At 41.3% G+C, this 26,086-nt stretch overlaps 1 protein-coding gene across 2 annotated transcripts; it reads left to right on the top strand.

The window, feature by feature from the left end:
- The first annotated feature begins 1,400 nt into the window (after positions 1-1,400).
- LOC142139675 (butyrophilin-like protein 3) lies at positions 1,401-25,019 on the top strand. 2 transcript variants are annotated; one of them, XM_075197488.1, is made up of 7 exons: positions 1,401-1,452; positions 11,820-11,877; positions 16,877-16,922; positions 17,420-17,743; positions 20,779-21,057; positions 22,184-22,260; positions 22,988-25,019. In XM_075197488.1, exons 2-6 carry the CDS (start codon positions 11,866-11,868, stop codon positions 22,216-22,218), a joined length of 696 nt encoding a protein of 231 aa, XP_075053589.1. In that variant the 5' UTR covers positions 1,401-1,452; positions 11,820-11,865; the 3' UTR covers positions 22,219-22,260; positions 22,988-25,019. The 2 variants fall into 2 exon arrangements, with proteins under 2 accessions (XP_075053589.1, XP_075053590.1); XM_075197489.1 differs by lacking the exon at positions 1,401-1,452 and adding an exon at positions 5,025-5,067.
- The last annotated feature ends 1,067 nt before the right edge of the window (positions 25,020-26,086 follow it).

The following is a 26,086-nucleotide window of genomic DNA, read 5'->3' as shown; positions in this document are numbered from 1 at the left end:
ATGATGTAGCTCAGGAACAGATGATGTAGTGCAGGAATGTATGATGTAGCGCAGGAACAGATGATGTTGCGCAGGAACAGATGATGTAGCGCAGGAACGGATGATGTAGCGCAGGAACGGATGATGTAGCGCAGGAACAGATGATGTAGCGCAGGAACATATGATGTAGCGCAGGAACATATGATGTAGCGCAGGAACAGATGATGTTGCACAGGAACAGATGATGTAGCGCAGGAACAGATGATGTAGCTCAGGAACAGATGATGTAGCACAGGAACATATGATGTGGGACTGGAACAGATGATGTGGCGCAGGAACAGATGATGTTGCGCAGGAACATATGATGTAGCGCAGAAACATATGATGTAGCGCAGGAACATATGATGTAGCGCAGGAACAGATGATGTTGCACAGGAACAGATTATGTAGCGCAGGAACAGATTATGCAGCGCAGGAACAGATGATGTAGCGCAGGTCTGTCCTGGGGCTCTAACTCATACTTGCCAACATTTCTTTTTCTTTTTCCAGGAGATGCCGGCTGGGACGTGGGCGTGCAGGGGGCGGGGCTGCGAAATCGCGTCATTTCGGGTGAATCGCGGCGTTTAAACTGAATTTTTCCCCCTTCCTATCAGGGAGATTGCCACACTCGTCCGGGAGACTCTCGCAAAATGCGGGAGTCTCCCGGACAATCCGGGAGAGTTGGCAAGTATGCTCTAACTGGCTCCATAATGTGCATTGGACTTTCCGATACATCTCTGTCAGAGGTTTGTATATTTGCACCAGATTCTGCGTTATAGTGGGGCCACCACAATACAGCTTGTGGCTGATACATTGACCAACCAGTGTTTCATCCAAAAATAAGTTTTGTGCCTCACTATTTGAGGGAACTTTTCTTTCTCTATAAAACATTATTTAGCATTATCTGCCTGATGGTCATATATCCTGGAAATGTTATAAAGTATTTTCCAGGGCTCCTGGTAAAGCAGAGATTGTATCAGCACAGCTCAGAGTCCCGGAGCTACAGGGAGCTCAGACCAGGTTATCTGAGAACCACAGCTAAACATCTTCCAGTTCTCACTTCCATAGTTGGTAACATTGCAGAAGGCGCAGCCTCTGCTACAGAAGGTGCAGGTGTGATTGATGGACTGCTAAGGACACTGTTCCTGGGACATTACCAATAAGTTGTGCTCAGGAATGTGGAGAGAACTGGTCAGACCAAGGGTGAGTCATTATAAGTTATTCACAACAACAACAAAATAAAACTTTCACTTTCTACTCTGCCTCAACCTCAGTGGTTGGAATGTATTATGCACAAGAAATACACTGATTGGATAAAAAAGAACTTAGTTGTAACTGTGACCAATGAGAAAACACAGAGAGAGACGCGTCACTTGTTTCCAGGATGTAGAAGTGATCGAAGTTTACAGACACTGGATAGAAGCTGGAGGTCTGGTAAGTTCTCTCTGTTATCTTCAGCACTGGACATTGGGGAGGGTCTTATATTGTTACAATGTATCACTGGAATGAATGTTTCTTATTCTGGAATGAATGTTTCTTATTATTGTTACATTGTATCACTGGAATGGATGTTTCTTACACAGACAGACACATAGCTGTAGTCTGTGGTCTCTCTCATGTAATACAGCCAGACCTTCACCTTATACCTCTCAGGAGATCAGACCACATTAATGTATAATCCAGTAAGTGTAACACCCCCTCACCCTGGGTGCTGGTGGGATGTCAGATTATCAGTGTTAGCAGCAAGGGGTTCACCATGCTGAGGATCATTACATATCACCCTAACAGGGCACTGGCCATGTATACAGATGGAGCAGAGTTTATTGCAGTCGGTGCTGTATAATTACTAAGAGTTAAGAAGACTTTTATTCCCCCATCGCAGTGATGTTATGTTTTATTTTATATCGCTGCTTATCACTGGGTTTGATCACAGTATTCGCGCCTTGTTCTGCTCCCCGGAGCTGTTTCCTGCCCCAGTCTCTGTAGTTTTACTTCTGTTTTGAAAAAATCATAAAGCCACAAAGCAGTGAACATAGTTATAATCTCAAATCTTCTTCAATAAATATGTTACACAGCGCAGAGAATAAGATCAGTGAGTGATGCTGTATAAAGAGTAAGAGAGATTGTGTTGGACAGTTGGTCAGTTTTGAAAGTTGGGACATAATTCTGATTTTCTAGCCTATCCTCACAGCATATTGGGGTCTATGTGTCAAGGTAATATAGATCTTTGTGTCCGGTGGTTTGTGTCTGTCAGGGGTGTGATCAGAGGAGGAGGAGGGAGAGCACTTACTTATGGCTTACGCTGCATGGTGGCACGGTGGTTAACATTGCTCTCTCACAGCACTGGGTTTATGGGTTTGATTCCAATCAGATCCATATCTGTGTGAAGTTTGGATGTTCTCCCCGTGTTTGCGTGGGTTTCCTCCGTGTGCTTCGGTTTCCTCCCACATCCCAAAAGCATTCTGTTGGGTCAATTGGCTTCTGACAAAATGAGCCTTGTGTGTGTCCGTGTGATAGAGAATATAGATTGTAAGCTCCACTGAGGCAAGGATTGATGTGAATGATTAAATATTCTCTGTACAGCACTGTGCAATATGTAGGCGATATATAAATAATTGTTAATAAATAGCCATCACCATGCTGCCCGCTGTGTCACTCCATCTCCTCTACGTTTGGAGTTGTGTTATATGTAATGCGTAGATATAACATACTGTGCATATAAAATGTCTACACACCCTTACTGCCGGTGTTTGTGATGTAAAGCCTGAAATCCTGGCAGACCTTTTTTCACCTTTAACGTGATCTTCTGACCAACAGAATGCAAGTGAAAAAAAATAGAAAAAATTAAGGACAATAAGTGAATTGGTTGCATAAGTGCACACACCCTTTCATAATTTAGCTGCAGTTGTCAGAATCATTTTGAAAGATAATTAGCTAACACCTGCCAGCAATTACAGTGATTGTGATTAAGCCTAAATAAAGATGTATGCAGGGTCACCATCAGGGCGTTAGGGGAGGTACCACTTTATAGGGCCCAGACTGATTTGGGGCCCTATTGACCAAGGCCATTTTTTTTCAATAATCTGTTGGGCCCTTGCACATTCTGAGTGGGGCCCCAGGTTTGCAGTGGGGCTGTGCAACATTATCAGGTCCAGCCCTGTTCTAAAGTGGGCCCTGATCCGAGCCCGACCCCACCAATCAGCTGACTTCCTTTCTAGTCCCACTGCCTCCCTTCTGTCTTATGTCTCCTATCCCAGACATCCCCTCTCCTCCTACTTCCCCTCTATTCTGTCTGCTCCTCCCCTCTACATTCTCTATGTGTGGCTGACTCCTCCCCAGGACCAGTCACCAATGAGCTGCCTTCCTTTCTAATCCCGCCCCCTTCCCTCTGTCTCCGTCCTCCATCCCACCCCACCTACTTCCCCTCTATTCTGTCTGCTCCTCCCCTCCGCTCTCTACGTGTTACTGTTTGGTTATTATTGATAAGGGTGGGGTGTTATGTATAATATATGGGGTAGGTATTGTTATGTGGGCTCCAAAGACAGACTCTAATACTAGTTAAACCTTTCCCACAGTCAGTGTAATATACAGGATATCTCCTTCTCCCTCTCAGTATCTGTGCTGTGCTCAGCAAAGTACCAGCCTCCATCTCCCTATGGTAAAGGGCATGCGGGGGGGACGAGGGGCATTTTGTCGCTCCGGGTATCACGGCTCCAAGCTACAACTCTGCGTCCACTTTGAAACTTGAGATTTTTTTGGACACTTTTCTAATGCAAAAAGTGAACAGAGCAACGTGAACAGTGACCTCGGAACTCAGTAATGTTTGCTGTTCTAATTAATAAAATTAAATATATCATACTTGCCAACTTTGGAAACCATCACTGCGGGAGATCCCGGGGAGGTTATGTGACAGGTGTTTTAGGGGCGTGGTAGCGCCATTGCATCACCATGGCCCCGCCCCTGCTAGGAAATGTGAATTTGCATAATTTAACTCTGCCCCCACAACGAGGATGCCTACTCTTCCGTGAGTCTGGGAGGACTCCCAGAAACTCTGGGATATGAAGTATATTATAAAATGTAGCCATGTAACACTCTGTAGTCATTTTAATGGGTTAAACGTGAATGTTGAACTGCGAACAGCGAATACTCATCGTCATCATCTATTTATATAGCGCCACTAATTCCGCAGCGCTGTACAGAGAACTCACTCACATCAGTCCCTGCCCCTACAAGCCATAGTTGTTGAAATGCAGAATGGAAATGCATTGTCTCTTCCGGGAGGTCCTCCTGCCCTTCTACCCCTCTCTCTACCCCGCCGGGGGCTCTCACCTCTCATCTAGCTGCACTTTGAGCTTCTGAGTTACTGTGCTTTTTGTTAACTGTACCGTGCTGTCTCACCCTGTATCGTGTTTCTGTCTGTCCCTGTACGGCGCTACGGATACCTAGTGGCGCCTTATAAATAAAAATTAATAATAATAATAATAATTGAAGATTATACTGTGAAGATGTTTGAGACCTTTCAAACCGGTTTGAAATTTTCCAGTATTAATTTGCCAAGATGGATTTATATTTAATATTAATGTGGGTTTTGGCAGCTTACTCTCCGTTTTGTTCTTTAACATATATAATTACATTTATATACATTGTACTTTTCTAATTCTATGATTATTGCTGCAAGTGGGTTGTATTTTTACTTTGTTCCGAAATGAGGCATCTGGACACCCAGGTCCTGCAGTTACCCCAGGGATGGTAATAGTCAGCAATGACATGAGGGGCCCTGGACTTCTCCCTACAGGAGGAGCACAGGGTGTCTGCGCAGCAGAAAGTTTCGTTTCATATTTAATTCTATGTCCTGATGTCAGATAAGAATCCTCCCTTCAGCCCACAGTGGGGGAGTGTCTTATGTACAAGAAATACACTGATTGGATAATAGAGAAAATATATATGTGACTGTGACCAATCAGAAAACAGAGAGAGACCAGCATCACTTGTTGCCGGGGAGCTGAAGGAATCATAGTTTAGAGACGCTGAATAGAAGCTGGATGTCCGGTAGGTTCTCTGTTATTATCAGCACTGGGGGAGTCTTATTATTGTTACACTGTATCCCTGGAATGATTGTTTCTTATTATTGTTACATTGTATCCCTGGAATGAATGTTTCTTATTATTGTTACATTGTATCCCTGGAATGAATGTTTCTTATTATTGTTGCACTGTATCCCTGGACGGAATGTTTCTTATTATTGTTGCACTGTATCCCTGGAATGAATGTTTAGAAATAAGATGAAATTAGATTAACAAGTGAATGATACAGACATATTGCTATAGTCTCTCTCCTATGATACTGCAATACCTTCATCTAATACTTCTCAAGGGACCAGTCTAACTTACTGTACAATCCAGGTCCCCCTTTGCTGGCTGTAATTCAGATTATTGCTGATCGCAGCTGGGGAGTCGCCAGAGCGCTTCACAGTGATATCACCATCCGGTGACGCTACCTTATGTCCAATATAATCCCAACATTGCAATTGACAAGATCCACCAGGGAATGCCATCCATTTTCAGTGTAACATAGTTAATAAAAACAGTATCACCGGATCTGTCTAAAAATAACTAAAATCCCCCATTAATATATATAACTCTCACTATTAAACACAAAGTTCTGGCACCACTAAGATTTAGAATAAGAATACATAGTAATAAAGGCATGCTATATACTGAATAAGAAAAATCGTATTGGACAGTTGATCAGACTTGAAAAACAGGGACATAATAACTGAATTACTGTTATACATATTCTGTAAATTACAACCCAGCTGCTTTCAGCAGTAGCATATGTTGAGTGATTAATGCTGATGTAATAATAGATCTTGATGTATTGTGTAAATTTAAGTTTGACTTGTGTTTTATAAAACATATTTAGATGGTTGAATTTCCTTTGTCTACTGGATCTTAGTTTAAACTGGATTTAAATTATTTTTTAAATTTGCATATTTATGACAACTGACTGAATTTAACTTCTATACGGGGTTCTACCCTGAGACGAGTTCCGCATAATGAACTAACATCACAGACATTTGTGGCTGTGCTATTTTGGTGATATTCTCTCAGCTATTGTAACTGTTATTCAGGTATCTGAACAAGTGTTCACTGTCTTTAAAGAATTACATCTAATAAAAGTCGTACAAAAAAGTTTACAATGGTATCACAATCACAATGAACTGGTGAAAACACTGCGGAATTCCAAAAAATATAATTTAATAACATATGAATATGAATATAAAACATGAGCAGTGGTAGCGCCACTTGATATCAAACAAATTGACTACAATAGCTGGTCATTACGGTGAGGCAGTTGCTAAAGATCTTTTGTAGCTTCCATAGGAAAGGCAGCGTCTCACCTGCCACAATTTAGTAGAGAAACTGCAGGGCTGTCAATCCTGCACTCTTTCAGATAAAGATGAGAACTGGTTTGAAATGAAGTCCCAATTGAATAAATGGTAAGATCTTTAGCAACTGCCTCACAGTCAGAAGGAGGATTTAACATACTATCCACATAAAGATATATCTGAGAGTTGCTGCATTAATCATCTAACACGGGTGCAACGTATGTATTTACACGGAGCTTTTGGGCTAATACAGTACTCGTCATCTAACCAGAAGCGGGACCCGCTATAACCATTCATCACTGCGGGACACTATCTGCTGTTAACAGTAAGCCGCAATATCAAAGAATCTGGTAAGAGACTGTTTCTTTTAGCTGTTGAAACCTGTTTATCGTTTCACTGACCTTGCTACAAGCATTTGGTCACTGCACTCCGTGGAATCATCAGCTTTATCCAAGGTTTCACTGGTCATTGGCACTTTTACACACTTAATAGTCCCACTGCTGTCCATCCAAATGGATTGAGTATTATTCTCTGATTTTGTCGTTATATTATTGACTCTTGGCCAATATATATATATATATATATATATATACATGTCATTATAGGTGCACCTATATATTTGATGTTTTAATGACCAGCTATTGTAGTCAATTTGTTTGATATCAAGTGGCGTTACCCCTGGTTATGTTTTATATTCATATTCATATGTTAAATTATATTTGCTGGAATTCCGCAGTGTTTCACCAGTTCATTGTGATTGTGACACCATTGTAAACTTTTTTGTGCTATTTTATATATTTTTTTGAGGCTGCAGACCTCATACATTGGTATCAACAGTTCACCGCCATATTTTTAGCACCAAGGTATTTTTGTCTGTTTGTTTATATTAATAAAAGTCGTAAGCTGAAACATAAGAAAATCTTGTTAGATGAATATTAGTCTTTCTGAGGAAACCAATGTAGTTAAGGAACTATATATAATCATTTTTTAGTTAATGCACCAGATTTCTAAGTTGCAGTATTGGGAAATCCCTTGATGTTTTTATTACTTTATGTGTATCCTGGTGTTTATATGTTACTATATTTTAATAAATTTATAATGTTTTAGATCCATGTATTCAGTGCTGCTTTTTTCCATTTTGCTAGTATTGTTTCCTAGCCTCCCTCGCAAAATGTAAGTTGGGGTTTAGTTATGAAGGCAAATATGTGACAGGTGCTTTACCTGCTGACTGTACCGCTCCCTGTCCTCCACCCTACACAGAAATGTGTTTGGAGCTGCGCCTGCGTTATATGTAATATATAGATTAAGGGTGAGCGGGTTCGGATTTTTGAAATCCGAACACCCCCGAACAGTGCCGATCCGAGCCCGGATCCGAGCACTGTTTGGGGATTCCCGCCCGACGCAAAACTCAGAACGAGGCAAAACGTCATCATCCCGCCGTCGGATCTCGCGAGATCCGGATTCATATTACTCCCCGCTTCCCGCCGCCATCTTCACTCGGGCATTGGAGAGGGAAGAGGGAGGGTGTGTGGTGGTGTCCTCTGTCCTGCTCAGTCCAGTGGTAGTTCTGCCATAATTCCAGTGGTGCTGTCCTGTGTTGTCCTGTGCTGCTTAAGTCCAGTCCAGTGGCACTGCCATATAAGTCCATTTTACCAGTTTTTATGCTTTTTTAAAAAAAAATCAGAACCCAAAACCCAAAACCTTGAGGGGGGTGTTTTGGCAAAACCCATTAGAACCCAAAACCTGAAGGTAATCAGAACCCAAAACCCAAAACGCGAAAAGTGGCCGGTGCACATCCCTAATATAGATATGACATATAACACTGCTCTACACCAACAACTCAGCACTAAGACTATGCACCTCATGTGTTTTTATAGGTTAATTCATTAGATCTGAGCATTACATTTTGAAGAGCAACAAAATTTCCTTCATTCTTATAACAGTTACTTTTATAAGATTAGAGGAAACCTTGAAAATTGCCCCTACTTTTAGCGATCTAAAATACATGCACATTACTTAACGTTGTCAGAACTTAAAGGGCCGGGACTGACATCTTTTTCCACTTTTATTTTTAACACTTCTTTAAAACAGGGAGATTGAGAAGTCAGCACATTGGTGTCTCCTAGATCCGGTACTAATATATCCTGTGTAAAATGTATCCAATACCAGCTAATATAACAGATACTTTTATACCCAGACAACATATACACATCGGCAGAACTACAGTCGTTGCTGGGTGTGTCCAGTGGTTGGGGGGCCGAGAGGTGAGAGGGTCCCGTCACTGCTACACATTCAACAGCGGTATTTGGTCATAGGTGCAGTCATTGCCAGCGGGTGCTGGTAGTTTTACCATCACCTACACCCATTATTATGTCACATCATGCGCCGTGAAGCCCACACAAGGACTCATGCACAGGCCCCTGCGAATGCTCAGACAGAACGGGAGCTGCAGGAGGATGGATCGCATCGCTTTGCAACCTCAACAATTTTGTAATGGGACCCAGCAATGTAGTGTTCCGATACTGCATTTACATATACTTAGGAGTAACAAGAGACATCTTTGGGGTGTTTGATAGGGAGGAAATGTTATACATGCTGTAATTGGTCCTGATTCATGTTCAGGCGTAAGTCTGCGTAACGTATGTTGTGCAAAATAGCTCAGTGTGTGCCCAGAAATAGACATTACTCCAATGAACACAACTACATGCAATTCATGTCTGAGTTCAAATGACGCTTACAACTGCCTATGACTTGAGGGGCGGAACGTTGGCAGGAAGGGGCAGACTTGTGTAGGCCGTATACAGTAAGGGCGTGTCGACACAGATGCGGCTTGCCCTTTCGGTTTTGGTTTCAGTCGTATCATTTGCACCTGTGACATGATGGACCACCTATGCCACCCTGTCTGTTGTTGCTGCCACAGTTCCCTTTTGTTATCCCAAATGCACCCTCTAACCGCAGTAGGAGGGGCTTACAAATGCTGTCAGCACTGGACTCCTTCACGGGGTTCCTTCTGGGTAATTGTCACTGCTAGTGTACCCCCTCGCTGGTACACCTGGGCTGGTGCTCCTGACCTCTTCTTATAGATCAGAGTTGCTGTGGATGGATCCCCTATCACACTGGCCAGAGCTGCTGGGTAGCAGGCAGAGCGGTGATACCGGAAAGGGGTGGGGTACGGAATAATGGCTGCCATTATTCTGACAATACTTACCCCAACGCGGCGACTCCAAACAGCTCCTACATGACCTGGCTCCAGAACGGCTGCTGTGACCACTGACTGCAAGGGATCGCGACCAATAAAGAATCCAGCCACTCTTCATGACGTCACAGTTGCAGAATACACATTTCATCCCCTGAGATATGCCTCAGAAATAAATACATTTCCTCCACTCTATTGGATAACTTGGGAATTCCCAAAGAAAAGTTACAAACAAGACATTTACATACAAAACACGTCCCAATGTAACACAATAAGTGCATTTGCAATTATATACATTGGTGCCTGTACCTCTAATTGAAATACATTTCTACGATAAATTATTTCTACATGATTCAGCCACAAATAAGTTTATTTATCAGTGATCCAGTCACAACACTCAATTCAGGGTCGGTGTAAGTGCCGACTAATAGTGATGACTGACGCGGCTCTGCATTATAAGTTACACATATATACGTGTCACTGGCTAACACAGAACAACTGTATGTAACTAAGATGTACGGTTAAAACGCATTGTATGTACAGTATGCATTGAAATCCTCTTTAAGTAACTAATGGAAAAAAAAATATGTATATTTGAAAATTGTATATTCATATTTATATAAATGATTATAAAGTTATTATATTTTATAATCAAATAAAAGTTGTGTTTGATCTGTGTGTCTACATACAACAAGTACTGTGTATATATGTATACACAACTGGGCGCTAATACGACCTAAAAAATGGACACCAGCAGCTTAATAATGGGCTCCAAACCCATATGTAGAAATACAAACAAAGATATAGAAAAAAGCGCTAGGTGAACCACACAAATATTTAATAAAATTAATATAAATGCACAATAAATACACAATGGTTTATGGCCATAAACAACCCCAAGAAACACATAAAAATATATAGCATCAATGTGGAATTATATGCAAATGCAGCTGTATACAATATCAGTATAGATGGAAGCGCTGATAGAAAAAATTCTTAGTAGATGAAAATGCACTCTCTATTCTTGTATTGTTATATGGAGAAAGTGCTGTATTAGTTGTAGCATAAATGTTCATAAGAACAAGCGCCTCGTAGTATGGATGAAGTCCTTTAGTGTTCACTCAGCTCCAATCGGGCCAATCAGAGAATAACATAAACTCCAAACAGGGTTGTATAGCTACAAGATGGTAACAATTCACTATGAACAAGGGGTTAAGTACTGTGTATGCAGGACGTACTTACATCCAGATTTTAATCAAAATGTATCTTGAGATCCACTTGGATTTGAATACGGTCAGAACTACGCACAAGTTCTGTTCTCTTTTTAAACACGCAAATATGTGGAAGATGCATTTGGATATTAATCAGGCCCCTGTGTCTTCCATTCCCTATTGTGTGAGTGACCCCCCCCCCCCCCCCCCTCCATGAGGTCACCCCTGAGGTCAGGACACAGCCATCCGTAGGTGGAAGATCACCCGCTTTCTTCAGAACAGCGTAGTCAGTTAATCGAGTTACTGTCTTACACTGAGCTCTAAGGTGCTCAACATTATCAAAAATTGGTTTTTAACCAATTTATTGAATCAGATCTAAAGTTCGAAAATTCAAAGGAATTTCTCGAACTTTAGATCGACAAAAAAGATTGTGCTAAATTTGAGAGATGTGAGCAGGATCACACATGGTCAAGTCCGTTTCCACACAATTCAGCCTGTTCACACACTGTCGAACCAGCTGTTCATGCTTAAATGGATACTTTTAAATACTATTCTAATGGGACAGTGAATAGCGAAAGAGATCAGCGAACTTTGACAACAATAGTGTTTGCTGTTTAAAAATTTTAAATATACTAGAAAATGCAGCCATTTAACACTTTATAGTTATTTTAATAGTGCATACACTGCGTGTAACACGTATAGACCTATTGGCACCAGCTGGCTGCAGGTGTAACTGGGGCTGTATTATGTGGGGATCACTGACCACTACAATCCTGTCCTCATACGTTCATACAAACCATGCTTCATTCTCACACCTCAGGCTCATAAGGTAACAGAAGAATCATGGAAATACAGCAATGTGACCTTGCTCAGTTATAAAGCCATCTCTGTGTATATGTGCACTGATGTTAGGATTGTTTAGATCAGAAATTACAGTGTATTGATATCAAATGGGAGCAGAAACTGTGTTGTGGAGTTTCTGATGATTGTTTTTGTTTTTATGCAGAGAGAAGACTTTTCTCCATCAGAATACGTGGGACAAGGAAAGATCCATGAGGCTTATGGTGAGATTTATAGTCACTAAATTACTGATAGTCCAGAGCTGAACCACTAATTAATCCTAGAACATGAAGACTATACTATACCACTAATAGGGGCAGTCATTGTCAGTGGACTTGCCTACACTTTGGACCTCCCAGAAACCGGGAACAAGGGACAAGTATAAGGGAATGTGGCAACAAGATTTGCTGAGCATTGTGTCATTGTGCAGAGTATGATGGTGAGATTCAATATGAATTTACATCATCATGGCAGGATCCCAAAGGGTGGCTTTGTTTTTCCAGGAATCCAGGAGGACTCCCTACAATTCTACAGTAGGCAAGTAGGAAGAAGAGTGACTGCAAGTGGAGGGCGGCTGGGGATGAGGACATCTAGAGGGTTCATAAAATGTTAAGGGATGTTGGTTTTGGGAGTGACCCTGTAACTTAAGGGACGAATATTAAGGGATGAGTATTGTGGGGGGTATTTGAGGTTTTTATGTGTTGAAGAAAATGGCTGAGAGTGTGGTGGAGATAGTGGGTCTGATGCAGAGTAGGATGTAGGAGAGAATTGGCATTTTAGCGTTGGCCCAGTAAAGCCATAAAGCCATGGTTACACAAATGTGGCTCATGTAGACCTCGCAAAATGCGCATACACCTGTTAGGAGGAGGATCTATTGCACTTCCTATGGGACTGATGACAAAGACTTAAACCAGACGGTTCTGCCGCTGATGCGGAGGAGAAGGCCTCTTGAAATGGTATCCAAACACTGTAATGTCATGAACCATATAAATGCATTGACCCAATATCACAGTGTGTCTGTCTCCGATGCCCAATGATGACCCTATCAAAATCAATGTGATTAGTATCATGCATAGCAGAAAATGCAGCCGCTTGATGACCACAATCAGCCTACCCCAGGATCATCAGGATAATCTGGTTCGGTCAAATTGATAAAGTTAAGCAACAGGATCAGCCGTGTGATGCCACCTCTAGACACTTTTTTTGCATTTCTTGTAATAGCATCTTATTTACCTCTTTCTTATGTTAATCGGTGAGTCAGACATTTACCATCATTAACAGATTCTGATTATCATCAATCACTTCACATTTTTCTCACCTATCTTTGAACTTGTCTCATAGTTCAATCATCATCATCATCATTGTTTATTTGTTAGTAGCCAGAGATGCCGCAGCACCTGACGGACACTATTAAAAAAAAATACAAAATAAAAACTGAACATATAAACAGGTCAAGTATAAAAGATCACACTAAAATCATGCAAGTTAACTAACAGAACATGACCTAGGACAGATACATACAAGGTAGACAAAGGAGGTGGAACATAAGAGAGAGAGGGTCCTGCTCGCAAGAGCTTACAGTCTACAATTAGTGCTGCTCTATATTAGTCTAGAGTTATCACTGGGGGGACCACTTTATATGATTGCTGTGATTGATGGAGTGACATGTGAAGAAGATGCATGGACATAATACAGACATTATTTCAGTCTGCACCTCAGTGCCGTCCTCCTACACTCCAATCTACTCTGTATTCTACGTACAATGTCTCCCCTCTCTGTCCTAATCTTTCCTGCACGGAAACTGTCTTCCTTCCCCTGTGCTTATCATCCTATCACATGACTATATATATATATTTGTCATTCTTCCACTTCTGCAGTAACAATGTTCTCGCTCGGTCTATGGACTATTCAGCTCTTAGCTACTGGGGATTTCCCTCCTGGCCCCATCCTCCTCTTTATTCACATTACTTGTTTCTGAATGATAACATCCTGATACATTGCTGAACACTGAGGGTCTGTGTGAAGACCCCGGTGTTAGAGCCTAAACTCACAGGGGGCACCCTGGGACTTCTGGGTCAGGTCACACAGACAGGAGAAGATACAACAATATCTTCATTAGGGACTTGTCTAATACAAGTTCTCTAAATCAGCAAAAGAATAAACCATAAAAATATAAACCAGGCCAACAGGTCCCAGTAAACACCAGTTTACCTCTAGACTTCCCAGAACTTTCCCACACTGTCCGTGATTAATGCCCAATCCAGATGTGATATGATGGAGTAGGACCACGTGAGTCTTATAGAGCTACTGTCCAGCAGAGCCAGCAAGTCTGCAAGTCCCAGAACAGTTTATAGTCCACTAATCACACAACTCCCAGGCGTAATCCTCAGCACACTGACAGAAGCCAAGACTCAACGTAAGTGACTTTCAGAAGTAAAATGACACAAACACCCAGAAGCCTCTCCTGACGGCCGTTTTAAAGGGTCAGAATTTCCCACACTGGGAATCCCTCCTTGCAGGGTTATCCACAGGTCTTAGGTAAAGGTCTCCCCTGATTGGTGGAGTAGTGAATGTCAGGAGTAGTGTATGTGCAGCGTGACAATGTTAGTAGTGAATGCTGAAGTCACATTACCCTATTAGTACACAATATAATAATGTAAGGAGGTGTCATATACAGAGAGAGAATAGAGTAAATAAATGCAAGTCAGATTTTCCATATTAAATACAAACATCTGATGCTTTTACTGCAGGGAAATGACAAATAATGAGAATAGAAGACCGTGACTTCATATAATATATGAGCCATACTAATGAATTAAGTTGTATTAACTGGTGGGGACAATAGACAACCAATCAGAAGCAGCTAGATAGCGCAGCTGATAGTCATCTACATTATGGAGTATAAAGGCATCAGCCCCCTTAGCACCCACAAGAGACATGCCTCATATAAGACCCTTTTGTGGCAGTGTCCACATCTAACTGTGTAGCAATTACATGGACACGCCCTAACACCCTTTACTGTACTCAGTCTACCCTTACCCACCTTCCGCCTCTCCGAAAACTATACACCCAAAGCTATCTACGTACCTATCCATACCCATTTTTGATGAGCATACCCAGTACAGAAATGCGTACCTAATGTAAATAAACAGACGCGTGTTGTTACAGTATGGGGTACTAGAGCCGTAACTCATACTATAAACCACAATACCTAGGTCCACAGATCACACAGTATGGTAGATAGGGAAGATACAAGAGTACCTGTTATTGCAAAATACAACAATATCATGTAAAACAGTGATAACTTTGTACAACCACAATTAACAATAGCCAGGTGAGCCACCACCCCCGTAGGAAGTACCTATACTCACAGCGTCCACGACAGCAGAGATAGAATCCGAGTCTTTAGTTCTCCTATAGTAGCTAGGAATATCACTGTGTCTCGCGGCTTGGGATACCGTCGCACATGGCCGGCTAAACCGATGTCGGATATGGTTAAGTGACGGAATCTGGATTCCTGCTCAGTTTTCCCCATTGTAGCCCACCAATGACCAATAAAACACCACAGCCCTCAAGTAATGGGACATGGTCCCCTGCACCACACCCTGGGGGTCTGGGAAACATTAATCAGGGCTATAAAAGTGCCAGTTCTTTAGTCCAAATCTTGTGAGAAATGAGGTACAGACAGTAACACACGTCTAACGCTCATATACAGCTCCCATTGAGGGACAAGCGGTTGCTTTTGCTGATGTGAACTTTATTTATTGTTTAAAATGTCAATTATTATTGGCATACACTAAACTTATCTAATTCACCAGATAAGAGAGTTAATGAAACACAGTAAAATAAAATAAAGATTTGAAGTGTAAAGTTAGAAATTGTGTACTAAAAACGTTTTACAGATAAACCTGCAAATCTATATTATATATAGTACAAATATGAATACAATTATAATTCAAGTAGTATATTATAAGTCATTATAATCAATCATTTTTATTTAGTGTCTTACTATTATAATGTCATGGTTTATTTACCTCTTTACAAACGTCTCAGTGTTTTTACATATATAAGATAGACAGCAATATTAAAATCCTGTCTGTCTGTTGCCTCCTAATCAAATGCTCAAGTATCTTCTATTTCGCATACTTCACTTTTATAGTTATACTGTAGCAGCAAATTATTATCCCGGATGTGTGAACAGTATCCTACAGACTGCAGCACTGGTTATCCAGGGTCTTAACTCCATTAGTTATATTGTAACAGGCTGAATTCTTCAAAAATCTGTGTTTCAAAGAGCCAGGTATATTTATTACGGAGCAATCACTGTTCTGCTTTCTCCCCAGGGGCCTGGACACTGTTATATGTATTGTTTTATACAATTAGATGCCTTGTCAGTTTTAGCTGTGAAGCCTCTGTGGTCAACTCATACTCCACCATTCATCATCTGCATACACTCAGTCTGTTTACTGACAGTGGATTCTAAGTCCTATTATCTTCACTCATTATTTCACAAAACCGTACTTGTTACAAATTCAGGAACAAGATTGGCAACACCAATGCGCGTTTCGCCATCTATCTATGTAAATTAAACCAGTTTAATTAAAATGTAATCATTGTAGTGAAAATACCACGTGTTCTATACATCTAACCTCTGTGTATAAGAAGTTTAAAATGTAAGCCGTCCTTTTTCCAATCTTTTAACCCTTTAACATCCGCTTACTCTTAGCACTCAATGTCACCAATTACATACAGAAGTTCTGAGACCTTTGGTCACACACTCTGCGTTTTGGTTCCAACGTGACTGCAGTGCAGACATTGATCCTACTAAAATCTATATACTCCTTATTCCACCCATCTTCACTTGTTCTTAATGTGGGTTTTATCATTTTTCCATTAATTATATTTTCATCTATATTGATTATATTATATTGATTTTTCTCTGTTAGAAAATATTGTGCTATGATTGTTAGCAGCTGTTCCTTTTTATGATTTGTACGATTCTCCCGTCCTTAGTTCACAAGTTCCTCAATTTGTGTCTTTTTGTCTCACTCTCAAGATTACACAGTCCATCATATTACTGTAGAATATGTTGTGATCTCTTCACATCATGTATGTAAATATTGTATGACCAGTATTGTAAAAATAAATAATGTTAATTACATAATAATAGATATGTGGAAACTACTTCTTAATAATCTCCTAATGTTAACATTTGGGTTCCAGATGCTGACGAGTCTCTTGATAGTTCTCCTGATTGGACAGTCATTGGGTGAGTGTCTCTAACTTCTACAAAGCAGAATATTATTCCTGTTCTAGAACTGCTCTGTGCACTGAGGCTGTGAGATGTGTTATGTTTTGCAGTGCAGTTTATAACTCCATACAAATGTTTCAGGGCCACATCTGACTTAGGGACCCCACTGGGTCCTCGTACAGCAGATTGGTCACAGGTCAGTTGTCGCTACAGTGTAAATGAAGTAACAGAGAGGCTCTACTTGTTGTGTTATATGGATGATGGAGCCATGTTTGGACCAATTTAATGGTTTTGTCCCGTTTTTCCCTCCTCGTGTCTGTTTTTCAAGCCACTCAGGCATCAGTTCTGAGGAACATAACATCTGTAAGGTTTCACAGTCACCCACATTGCAGATACATGTTTGGGGCACAGTCCCATGGAGCAAATATTCCTAACAGGACTGTCTTTGACAAATATGAACTAATAGGAAGACAGCTGAATTCTGGTTTAATATAGATTTTGTCTCTCACCTACAGGGGAAGCAGTGACCACTCACCTCTATGGCACCGTCCAGCTCCCGTGTTCATTCCCTTTCGTACAAGACCGTGTGACTGTGGTCTGGGAGAAGATAGGAGATGATGGTAGAAAGTTGGTGGTTCACAAATACATTGAAGGTCGGGACAGTGTTGAGGAGCAGGATTCTCAGTACAGAGGTCGCACAGAATTGTCCAAAGAGTTTTCAAAGAGAAGACTGGACCTGACGCTGAGAGATGTCACCTTCTCTGATGAGGGCACTTATTACTGCCGAGCTGCCCATGAAAAGGGTCACGGAGACACGATGGTGACATTATCCATAGACCGTAAGTTCTGTTCCACCCAATATCATCAGATACATACAGTAGTTCTGAGACATAAAGGGCCTGATTCATCTTCATACACAACTAGTACATGACTTGCAGTTATTCAAGTTTGTTCAGATGTCGAGATGTGTTTCTATTTGAATCAGGCTGTGAATACGCTTTGCGGAAACCATACTTACCGTATGCTAACACACACAGCAGAGTGCAGGATACACACATGAATATGTGCAATAAAAAATGTTACAAAAGATTACATGCAAGAAATCAGCAGCGCATAATACTAAAGTCATTAATACAAATATGTGCTTTAAAAATACAACTTATTAAAAATTATTACATAAAGTTACATAAATTAGGATATTCTTACTGCATACTGTACATACACATTGTGTCTTTCTTGCACACACATGTTCTTTGCTGTCTAGGGGCTGCCATAAGTGTAGTTTTCAGTACAACGTCTCTGCCATGACAGTCATCACACTCAGTCAGGGATATTACAAGATACCCAGGACTGGAATAGGCTGCACCAGCATTGGATCGACCTCCTCACGCCCTTGACATGTCCTTACTGTACATTGTCTACGTTCGTCCGTCCCTTCCCAACTCCTGTTCTGCTCAAGTCGTAGGCAGTCGTAAGTGTCGTTTACGGTCAGACATGAATTACATGCAGTTGTGCTCATTGGGGTAAGTCTAGTTCCGGTGCAGGCACAAAGAGAAGTCACTCAAGATACAGCACAAATGGACTTATGTCTGAGGATGAATCAGGCTCACAGCGACTTCCCATGAGCTCTTATTCTGTGGTTTGGTCCTAAAATGAAAACAATACTGACATTAATCCTCTTAAAATCTTTATGTTCATTATAGCGAGGAATCGCAGATGAAAGATGATACTATTGGCTTATTCTTTGCAGTCATCTCCTTGCCAAACTATCAGGACCTGGTGACACCAGTGATCATATGCGACAACTGTCACTCAGGCCAACATCCTGTATGGCACTTTCTACCTTCACTAATAAGAGAGAGTTTATGCTCAGGCAACATACCCTTCCCTAAATTCCTGTAAGCTCTGACACAACAGTAAATGTCAATTTAAAGTTTTGATTACATGTGCCAAGAAAAGTCAATTGTACAAAACAATAATAATGCAAGGAAATGTGCAAAGACAGATGAAAACAACAGCTACTTGCTGTGAAATGCAGGAGCTCAAAGATGAAATGAGCTAGTGTTGTGAATCCTCACAGGCAGTCATCTCAGAGATGCTATGCAAGTCAGCTGACATGGAGGCAGCAACTTAGACCTCTGGCAAGGTATTCATTTTGGGGACCTTGGACAAGACAGTCCTGTCTGAGGCCTCAGGCAAGGCAGTTAGTTGTCTTGGAGATCTTGAGACAGGTAGACATCTCAGAGACCTCGGACAAAGCAGTCATCTATGAGAACTCAGGCAAGGCAATTGTCTCACAGACCTTGGGCAAGGCAGTCATCTATGAGAACTCAGCAGTTTCGGAAACAGCTACTGAAACCTCATGCAAGTAAGTCACATTGAAAAACTCAGGCATCTTGGTGACATAGGGCAAAGCAGTCACATCACAGATGTTGTGTAGGACAGTCACCTTAGGAGAGGTCTTGTAGGGAGAAACACACAGATTGGCAAGGACTAAAGCATGCATGAATCACTGAGCACTACTGGAATGGACCTTCACAGACCATGGATGGTCAGTAGCAGAGATGTGACTAGCACTGTAGGAGTAGACATCAAACTTATGCAGGGAAATAGGCTGTTTGCGAGCAGGACCTGGAAAGTTTCTTAATTCTATTCCCCTGTGATGAGAGAGACTGATTAAGAATAGGGTCACAAACTTTAGCTGCTGCCTGGATTATGTCAGAGGTACTGGGTCCAAATCTTTGAATCATCGCTTGTGTAAAAGTTACAAATTATTTAAGCAAGGGGCTATGCTGCTCAAAAGTAGAAGGAATGAGTCTGTTACTCATACTCCGCAGGGGGAGAGAAAGAGATTCTCCAGGATTAAATCTACCAATCAGAGCCTAGTCCTCAACTCCAGTACCAATGGGCTATTGTTGAGGGGAGTAGCGCACATTAAGGCCTCACCTGAACACGACATGTGATAAATGCAGATTTCATCAGAACAAAAGTCTTCCGGATAAGCAGAAAAACAATTACTGCATTGTTGCAAACATGTCCTGGGTTGCTTAGCATCCCCAGACAAATGATAGATGCTCTGTACCTCTTGCCGACTCTATGTATGTCCAGATCATTATGTAAGCTCTGACTGACAGGGAACGTCAATTTAAATTATTTGTCAAATGCACAAAAGTACAAAATAAATATTAGGCGAGGATAGGTGCAAAATGTGAATGCTTGCTGTGAAAAATGCAGAAACCCACAAACTAAAAGTGAGTCCGAGACAATAGAATCATCCAGCCACAAGGAAGGCGGCAAATCTGGAAGTCCGTTAGAGGCAAGGACCGGAGAATCATCCAGCCGCAAGGAAGGCTGCAAATCTGGAAGTCCGGAAGAGGCTAGGACCGGAGAATCATCCAGCCACAAGGAAGGCGGCAAATCTGGAAGCCTGGTAGAGACAAGGTAGAAGACCAGAGAATCCACCTACAGAGCAGGAACAAGCCAGGACTTATATATGTTCTAATATTTAATATTTTAATATTTAACTAATGCCTTTATACATACTATTTCTGAAGGTAGGTTTTGTATGTCCATATCATAATATTTAAATTTACATTTTCATTCATTATTGTTTAATATTTTGTTTATTTAATGTATGAGTGCAGTATGAGTTGCCCTCTGGGTATAAATTATAAGTATATAATAAGTCACTGAGGGGTTCTTGAACACAAGCTCTTCAGAATAGAAATATGAAGTGAAAGTCTTATAATGTATATTACACTGTATGTTATAACTTGTTCTTAATGAATACTGAGAGGTGACACTAGAGCTCACCAATTATACAGTTATTATTTACAGGAGTTTATACATATGGTCACGTGTGTATTGGTTTCAGGTTTAGATGCAGATGACCCAAAAGTCATATTACTGCACATTGATGGGAAACGGCGTTTGAAGTGTATCGGGATCGGTGTGTACCGGGATCCACTGGTCAAATGGACTAATAGAAAGAAAGAAGATCTTTCCAGCTACGGAACAAGTAACATCACCACCCTCAGTGACGGGAGACAGATGGTGGAGTCTGTACTGAATTATGATGCAGACATAGATGAACATTATTTCTGTCATATCACTGAGGGGAGACTGAGAAGATCGGCCCGGGCTGTGATATCAGGTAACGTCCTCACATAAGCAGAAGGTATTAATGATGGAGATAGAGATCACTAGTATGTAATCAAGGAGGGAGTCCTGCATACTGCACAATGTTAATGAGGTAAATTCATAGAAAACAATTAACGCTGATTGTGAGACAACTGCGATCAGTTACTTCCTATTCTCCAACAGCAGCTGGATACAAGCTATGGCTGCACAAATCATACTGACGTTAGGATGATGTGTAATTAGCAACGGAGTCAGTGTGGGATTGATTGGAGGAATAGTATTTATCAGGCAATCCCTGGCTGATTGTGGGCTAATTACTGATACTGATTATAAATATAAACATAAGATGAGATATTCAGATGACCATGAGAACATTTACAATTTGCAGTAGTTGTCAAGTCTTCATTTATTCTCATTTATACAACTTGATTGGTCATTGTCAGCGGTGGTCCTAACCTGGCTGAACCTCACTGACGGTTTTACTTTCCCATTATGTGGAATTTGGTTGCACAACACATTTGTATGAAGGTTCTTAGCAATACAGATGTGTGCACTGACAATGCTTCATGTGTACAAGTACTCCCAACTTACTCCATTATAAGTACTGGTACAAGCCCCGATCTCAGGAGCTTCAGAGGTGCTGGAGAATTCAGGTTGTTTTGTGGGGAGAGGGGCTGTGGGCTCTCCTGCAGCTGTACATGTGTCACCTCTACTTTATTCCTCTGTAATCCATTCCCCCAAACATTATATCTCATTTTTCTACACTTCAGCACAAAGTGCTCATGGGCCTAGACCAGCATTAGTCAGGAACGCCCCTCGATGCGACCAGCTCATTCCGTTGGCCATGCAAACCTCTGTACCCCCAGATGCCCCCATGTTGACCCACAGATCTCTGCTGCTCCCCACAACCGAGGTGCTGTAGTGGAATAGTCGTGCGCAACGTCACATAACAGCGTTTATGCTGCAGATTTTCATATTTCTGGTTCATTAATGACCTTCAATAAATCTGTTTGACAGAATCTTCCCTCCGTTACATTAATTTGTACATGATGTCAGTTTCCGCATTGCTGGATGATCACATATAACTGTATCAGGACTTGTGGTGGGAGCCGTGTGTCATTCCTGTGTTTATGTTGTAGATGGAGAAAACGTAGTGACTTATGATGAGCTGTAACTACAAGGTAGAGGAGCACTGCATAGGACGGTGATCACAAAGGTAAGAAAATAAATATATTGTGCAGATGTATTGTCTGTATTCCCTGCACATTAATATCTTTAATGATCGCTGCCGTCTTGTTTGCTTGGTCAAGGTAATTATACATAATCCATTAAGGTTTATCTGAGATGCTCAGCTACACAGATAGTCGCATTGTTGTTATTCCACCAACAGCCCTGAGTACATTTACATTTACACTATGTATATACAGGGATACTGACTGCTGAATATTCTGCTTATTGGTTTTATTGTCAGCAAATTTACTGACAAATTGTAAACCTGATATGCAGTGTGTGAGAGTTTATTAAAGACGTAACTTTTTAGTGAGAGTTTGTTTCTATTAGAGTAGGGGGCACCCGTCTCCCCAGTTTATTTATTTTTCCTACATGTGATTGGACACGGCAGGTCTGTCACGTGGTGTACATGTATGAGCATCTCCTATGTATGAAGTACCACACGCTTACAGCTATATTTTATGACGTGCTGTTTGATACGTGAGTAACCCTTGTGATATAACCAGGGACAAGATCTTCCAATGGAAAACCTTTCAAAATGACAAAAGTAGGAATAATATAGTACAAATGTGCATTAAATATATATAAGCTGTATTTTGTGCTGAGTGTATTGTTTTGTATTGTGGGACAAGTCCTCTTTAGGAATAGTCTACGCAATGTATTACTGGTATATATTATACTAAAGCAGGTTATCTCTTATTACTTCCTAACAGGACAAGTAACATAGTAACATTGTATCATACACATCTGAAGTAATCTGCTCTGTCTGAGGATTGACCTCTCCTACGTCTGATATTCTGATCCTGAGGAACATGATGTGTGATTATTCTACAGCTTATAATATGAATAGTGGCTGCTTGCTGAGGTCTTGTCTGTCTGTTTATTAGGGATATAATCAGTAGTTCATATCCAGTACAGAATATAAGAAGTTCTACCCTTAATAAACCATCATACAAACAAGTAATAGATTCTTTGATTATTGATTCATTTCATATTTGTCTCCTAAACAACCATCTCCACCCTCAGCATCTGACCAGATATTGGAGATATTGGGTGGTATTGATTGACATTATTTGACTTCCAAAATACATTTGCATGTTTCCATATATTCCCCTGTCCAAGGACACCCCACAAATGGTCCTACACTGGGCATCGTGTCATCAGTCCTTACAGCCGGTCACTCCTGGGTGATGTGTTCTCCACCCTAGTCCTGCTCACATGAGAGATGGTGACATATTTTCCGCACTCAGGAGATCTACATGAAAACCACCAGCTCCGCAGAGTTAATCAGGTTTCAGAACTCATCTGTGTCTCTTGCACCTTCCTTCATCTATAGAATCCTGGAGATCTCACTTCTGGATAATGCTGTCTTTTAACCAGAACCTTTGTGACTGTTTCTAAAGACTTTGTACCGGCTCCTGGTCTCTTCCTGTGGATCTAAAGGTCTTGGAAAGTTAATGGGACTGATTGAGGGCTAATTATGTGAAATATTCTGTAGGCCAATTGAAAATTGATGTAGGCACAAAAATTGTAAACAATTCTATTTCCTCCAAATTTCAGATTATTTAATGGGCCTCAGGATTAGTTTTATTTTACTGCACTGTTTGCTGATGTTTATATCTAATCATATGTGTGTATAGAGGTTGTGTATAGAGGTATGATGGAAGTAAGTCCATTCTCTGGTGTCATTTAGATAACTAATGGGGGTGGGAAGTTATGGAAGGTTAGAGGTGATTATATTACAATCTCTGGCAGGACGCATGTATACAGGGCTGGCTTTTGGGGATACCACCGGAGCCACGACTCAATACCCAATGCTTAATTAGGCCCCAAGTTTAATGGCAACTGTGGCCCCACCTGCCCTAGCATACTGCTGGTATTAAACTAAGACTCCTAATGATAAGGGCAGAGAGGCCTCAACGCTGCTCTCTATAGGAGAGGAGCTGATACCTGGCATGTCTGTCTGGAAAGGTACAGGATGGATGTACGAGAGAGGGGTAAGAAAGAGATAGAGAGAGCCAGGGAGATAAAAATAAATAAATAATAAAACTATTTTTTTTATTTTATTATTATTATTAATATTATTATGATGATTATTATTATAAAATTCAAATATGAAAACATAAATTAATAAAAAATAGACAATATGTATCAGGAACGGACATTAAGGTGATCACCTTAAATAATAAAAATATAAATGTATATCTGTAATTAACAATTAATTTGTGCAGATTTCTTACACCATATATGTCCAATTCAATTTGGATCTAATAAACATGTGAAAAGTCACAATGACATTTAATACAGACGTCCATTTAATTGCGCACTGGGTGACCTGGGTGTTATAGGTCTGTGTTGTAACCCCAGATATGTATAAGATATACTATCCCAAAATCTACTAATTACTAAGAGAGCACTTATCCTTATTTATAATGAATGATTGAATACAAGTTTTAAAAACATCAATCTAGTAGGAATAACGTGGCAACGCTGGGTGAAAGGATAGAGAGAGAAACGCGTGTGTATGGGGAGCAGGATGGCAAGGGGGGCAGGATATGGGTAGAGGGGCTTGATGAGGAGGCAATGGGGGGCCCCCCTCGCAGTAGGTATCATACTGTGTCCCTCAGTTGGCTCTGAATGTATGCACTTTTTCTTATAAGGTAAGTTTTAATTGTATTAACATACTCGGACTTCATTGTATTTACTGTGTTACTTTGTTTGAAATAAAGATCTGTTTTACTTCAATCATTTGCTTTATCACCGATACCTTTTGTGTTACACTTATTATATTCTATGAAATGCATAGAAGTTGTTGAGTGTCTGATGGGCAAGTAACAAATGTAGGGGTGGTCAGGTCCTGGCGGTAGGGGAACCCCCAGACAAATCGGTAAAACCAGTGATGAACAGGAGGATCCTGTTAAAGCTCTTACTGCCTCAGTCCACCAATGAGGAGGAAGGGAGGAGAGTTACTATGATATGCCATAGGCGGGAGCCACATCTGCTCAGCTGAGAGTCAGACTACACTGAGCAGTAAATAGATTGTTGCTGGTGGTCAGTGCAGCACTGTGCTGAATGTAGGGTGTCTGGCACATTAAATAAAGGTCTGCAGGATTCACTCCCACTGGGGCTAACGGGACATTGTAACCCTGCCTGGACATGAGAAATGTGTGTTGTTGATATTGTAATGATACTGTTATTCCTTGTTCTTAAATGAAGCCTGATGGGTTATGGGTAAACACCGGGGTGGGGTCTTGGTCACATGTTCTGCTGAGGGGCTGCATTCCCATTCTCCACCCGGGGACAAGAAGTCTCAATCAGCTGGCAGCTTTTTTTCAAAGAAAAATCATGTAAGGGGTTAAACCAGGAGTGCTCAGCCCTTATCCAGGTCCAGCCCACTAGTTATCTCAAGTAGGTCCCCATTGTCTGTGAACAGCTGGACAGCCCGGAGACAAACCAGCAGGGGTCCCAGGATGTAGTGGTATAAGAAGGGACAGCCCTGTAACAGCCCCTTCTGATAGACAGCCACCCTCTGATGTTCCCACTATCTAAGGCCACTCCTGATCCAGCCCCTGGAGCGTGGGAAAACTACAAGGTATAAAGGGAGGGTCCCAGCTGGGTTGTGGCTGTTTCTGCTTTCATCCTGGGAAGATCTTCATCGTTGAAGTCAAGGCTTCTGCTGGACTGAGCATCCTGCTGGTACATCCGCTTCTCAGAGGAACGTGGCTTTTGTTACTTTGTGTGCTGGAGCAGGAAGACCTAGGGCTTGCCCCAGCCACGCTGGTGGAGGAAAGATTATCAGGCCGACATCTGAG

This window comes from Mixophyes fleayi, chromosome 2 (assembly GCF_038048845.1).
Source record: "Mixophyes fleayi isolate aMixFle1 chromosome 2, aMixFle1.hap1, whole genome shotgun sequence".
Classification (NCBI taxonomy): Eukaryota; Metazoa; Chordata; class Amphibia; order Anura; family Limnodynastidae; genus Mixophyes; species Mixophyes fleayi.
Note: the sequence above shows the minus strand (reverse complement) of the source record. Positions and strands in the feature narration are given on the sequence as shown.

Coding starts and splice junctions, on each gene's coding strand:
- LOC142139675 (XM_075197488.1), top strand. Junction 16,923..17,419: donor CCTGATTGGACAGTCATTGG/GTGAGTGTCTCT, acceptor TCTCACCTACAG/GGGAAGCAGTGACCACTCAC. Junction 21,058..22,183: donor GGCCCGGGCTGTGATATCAG/GTAACGTCCTCA, acceptor TTTATGTTGTAG/ATGGAGAAAACGTAGTGACT.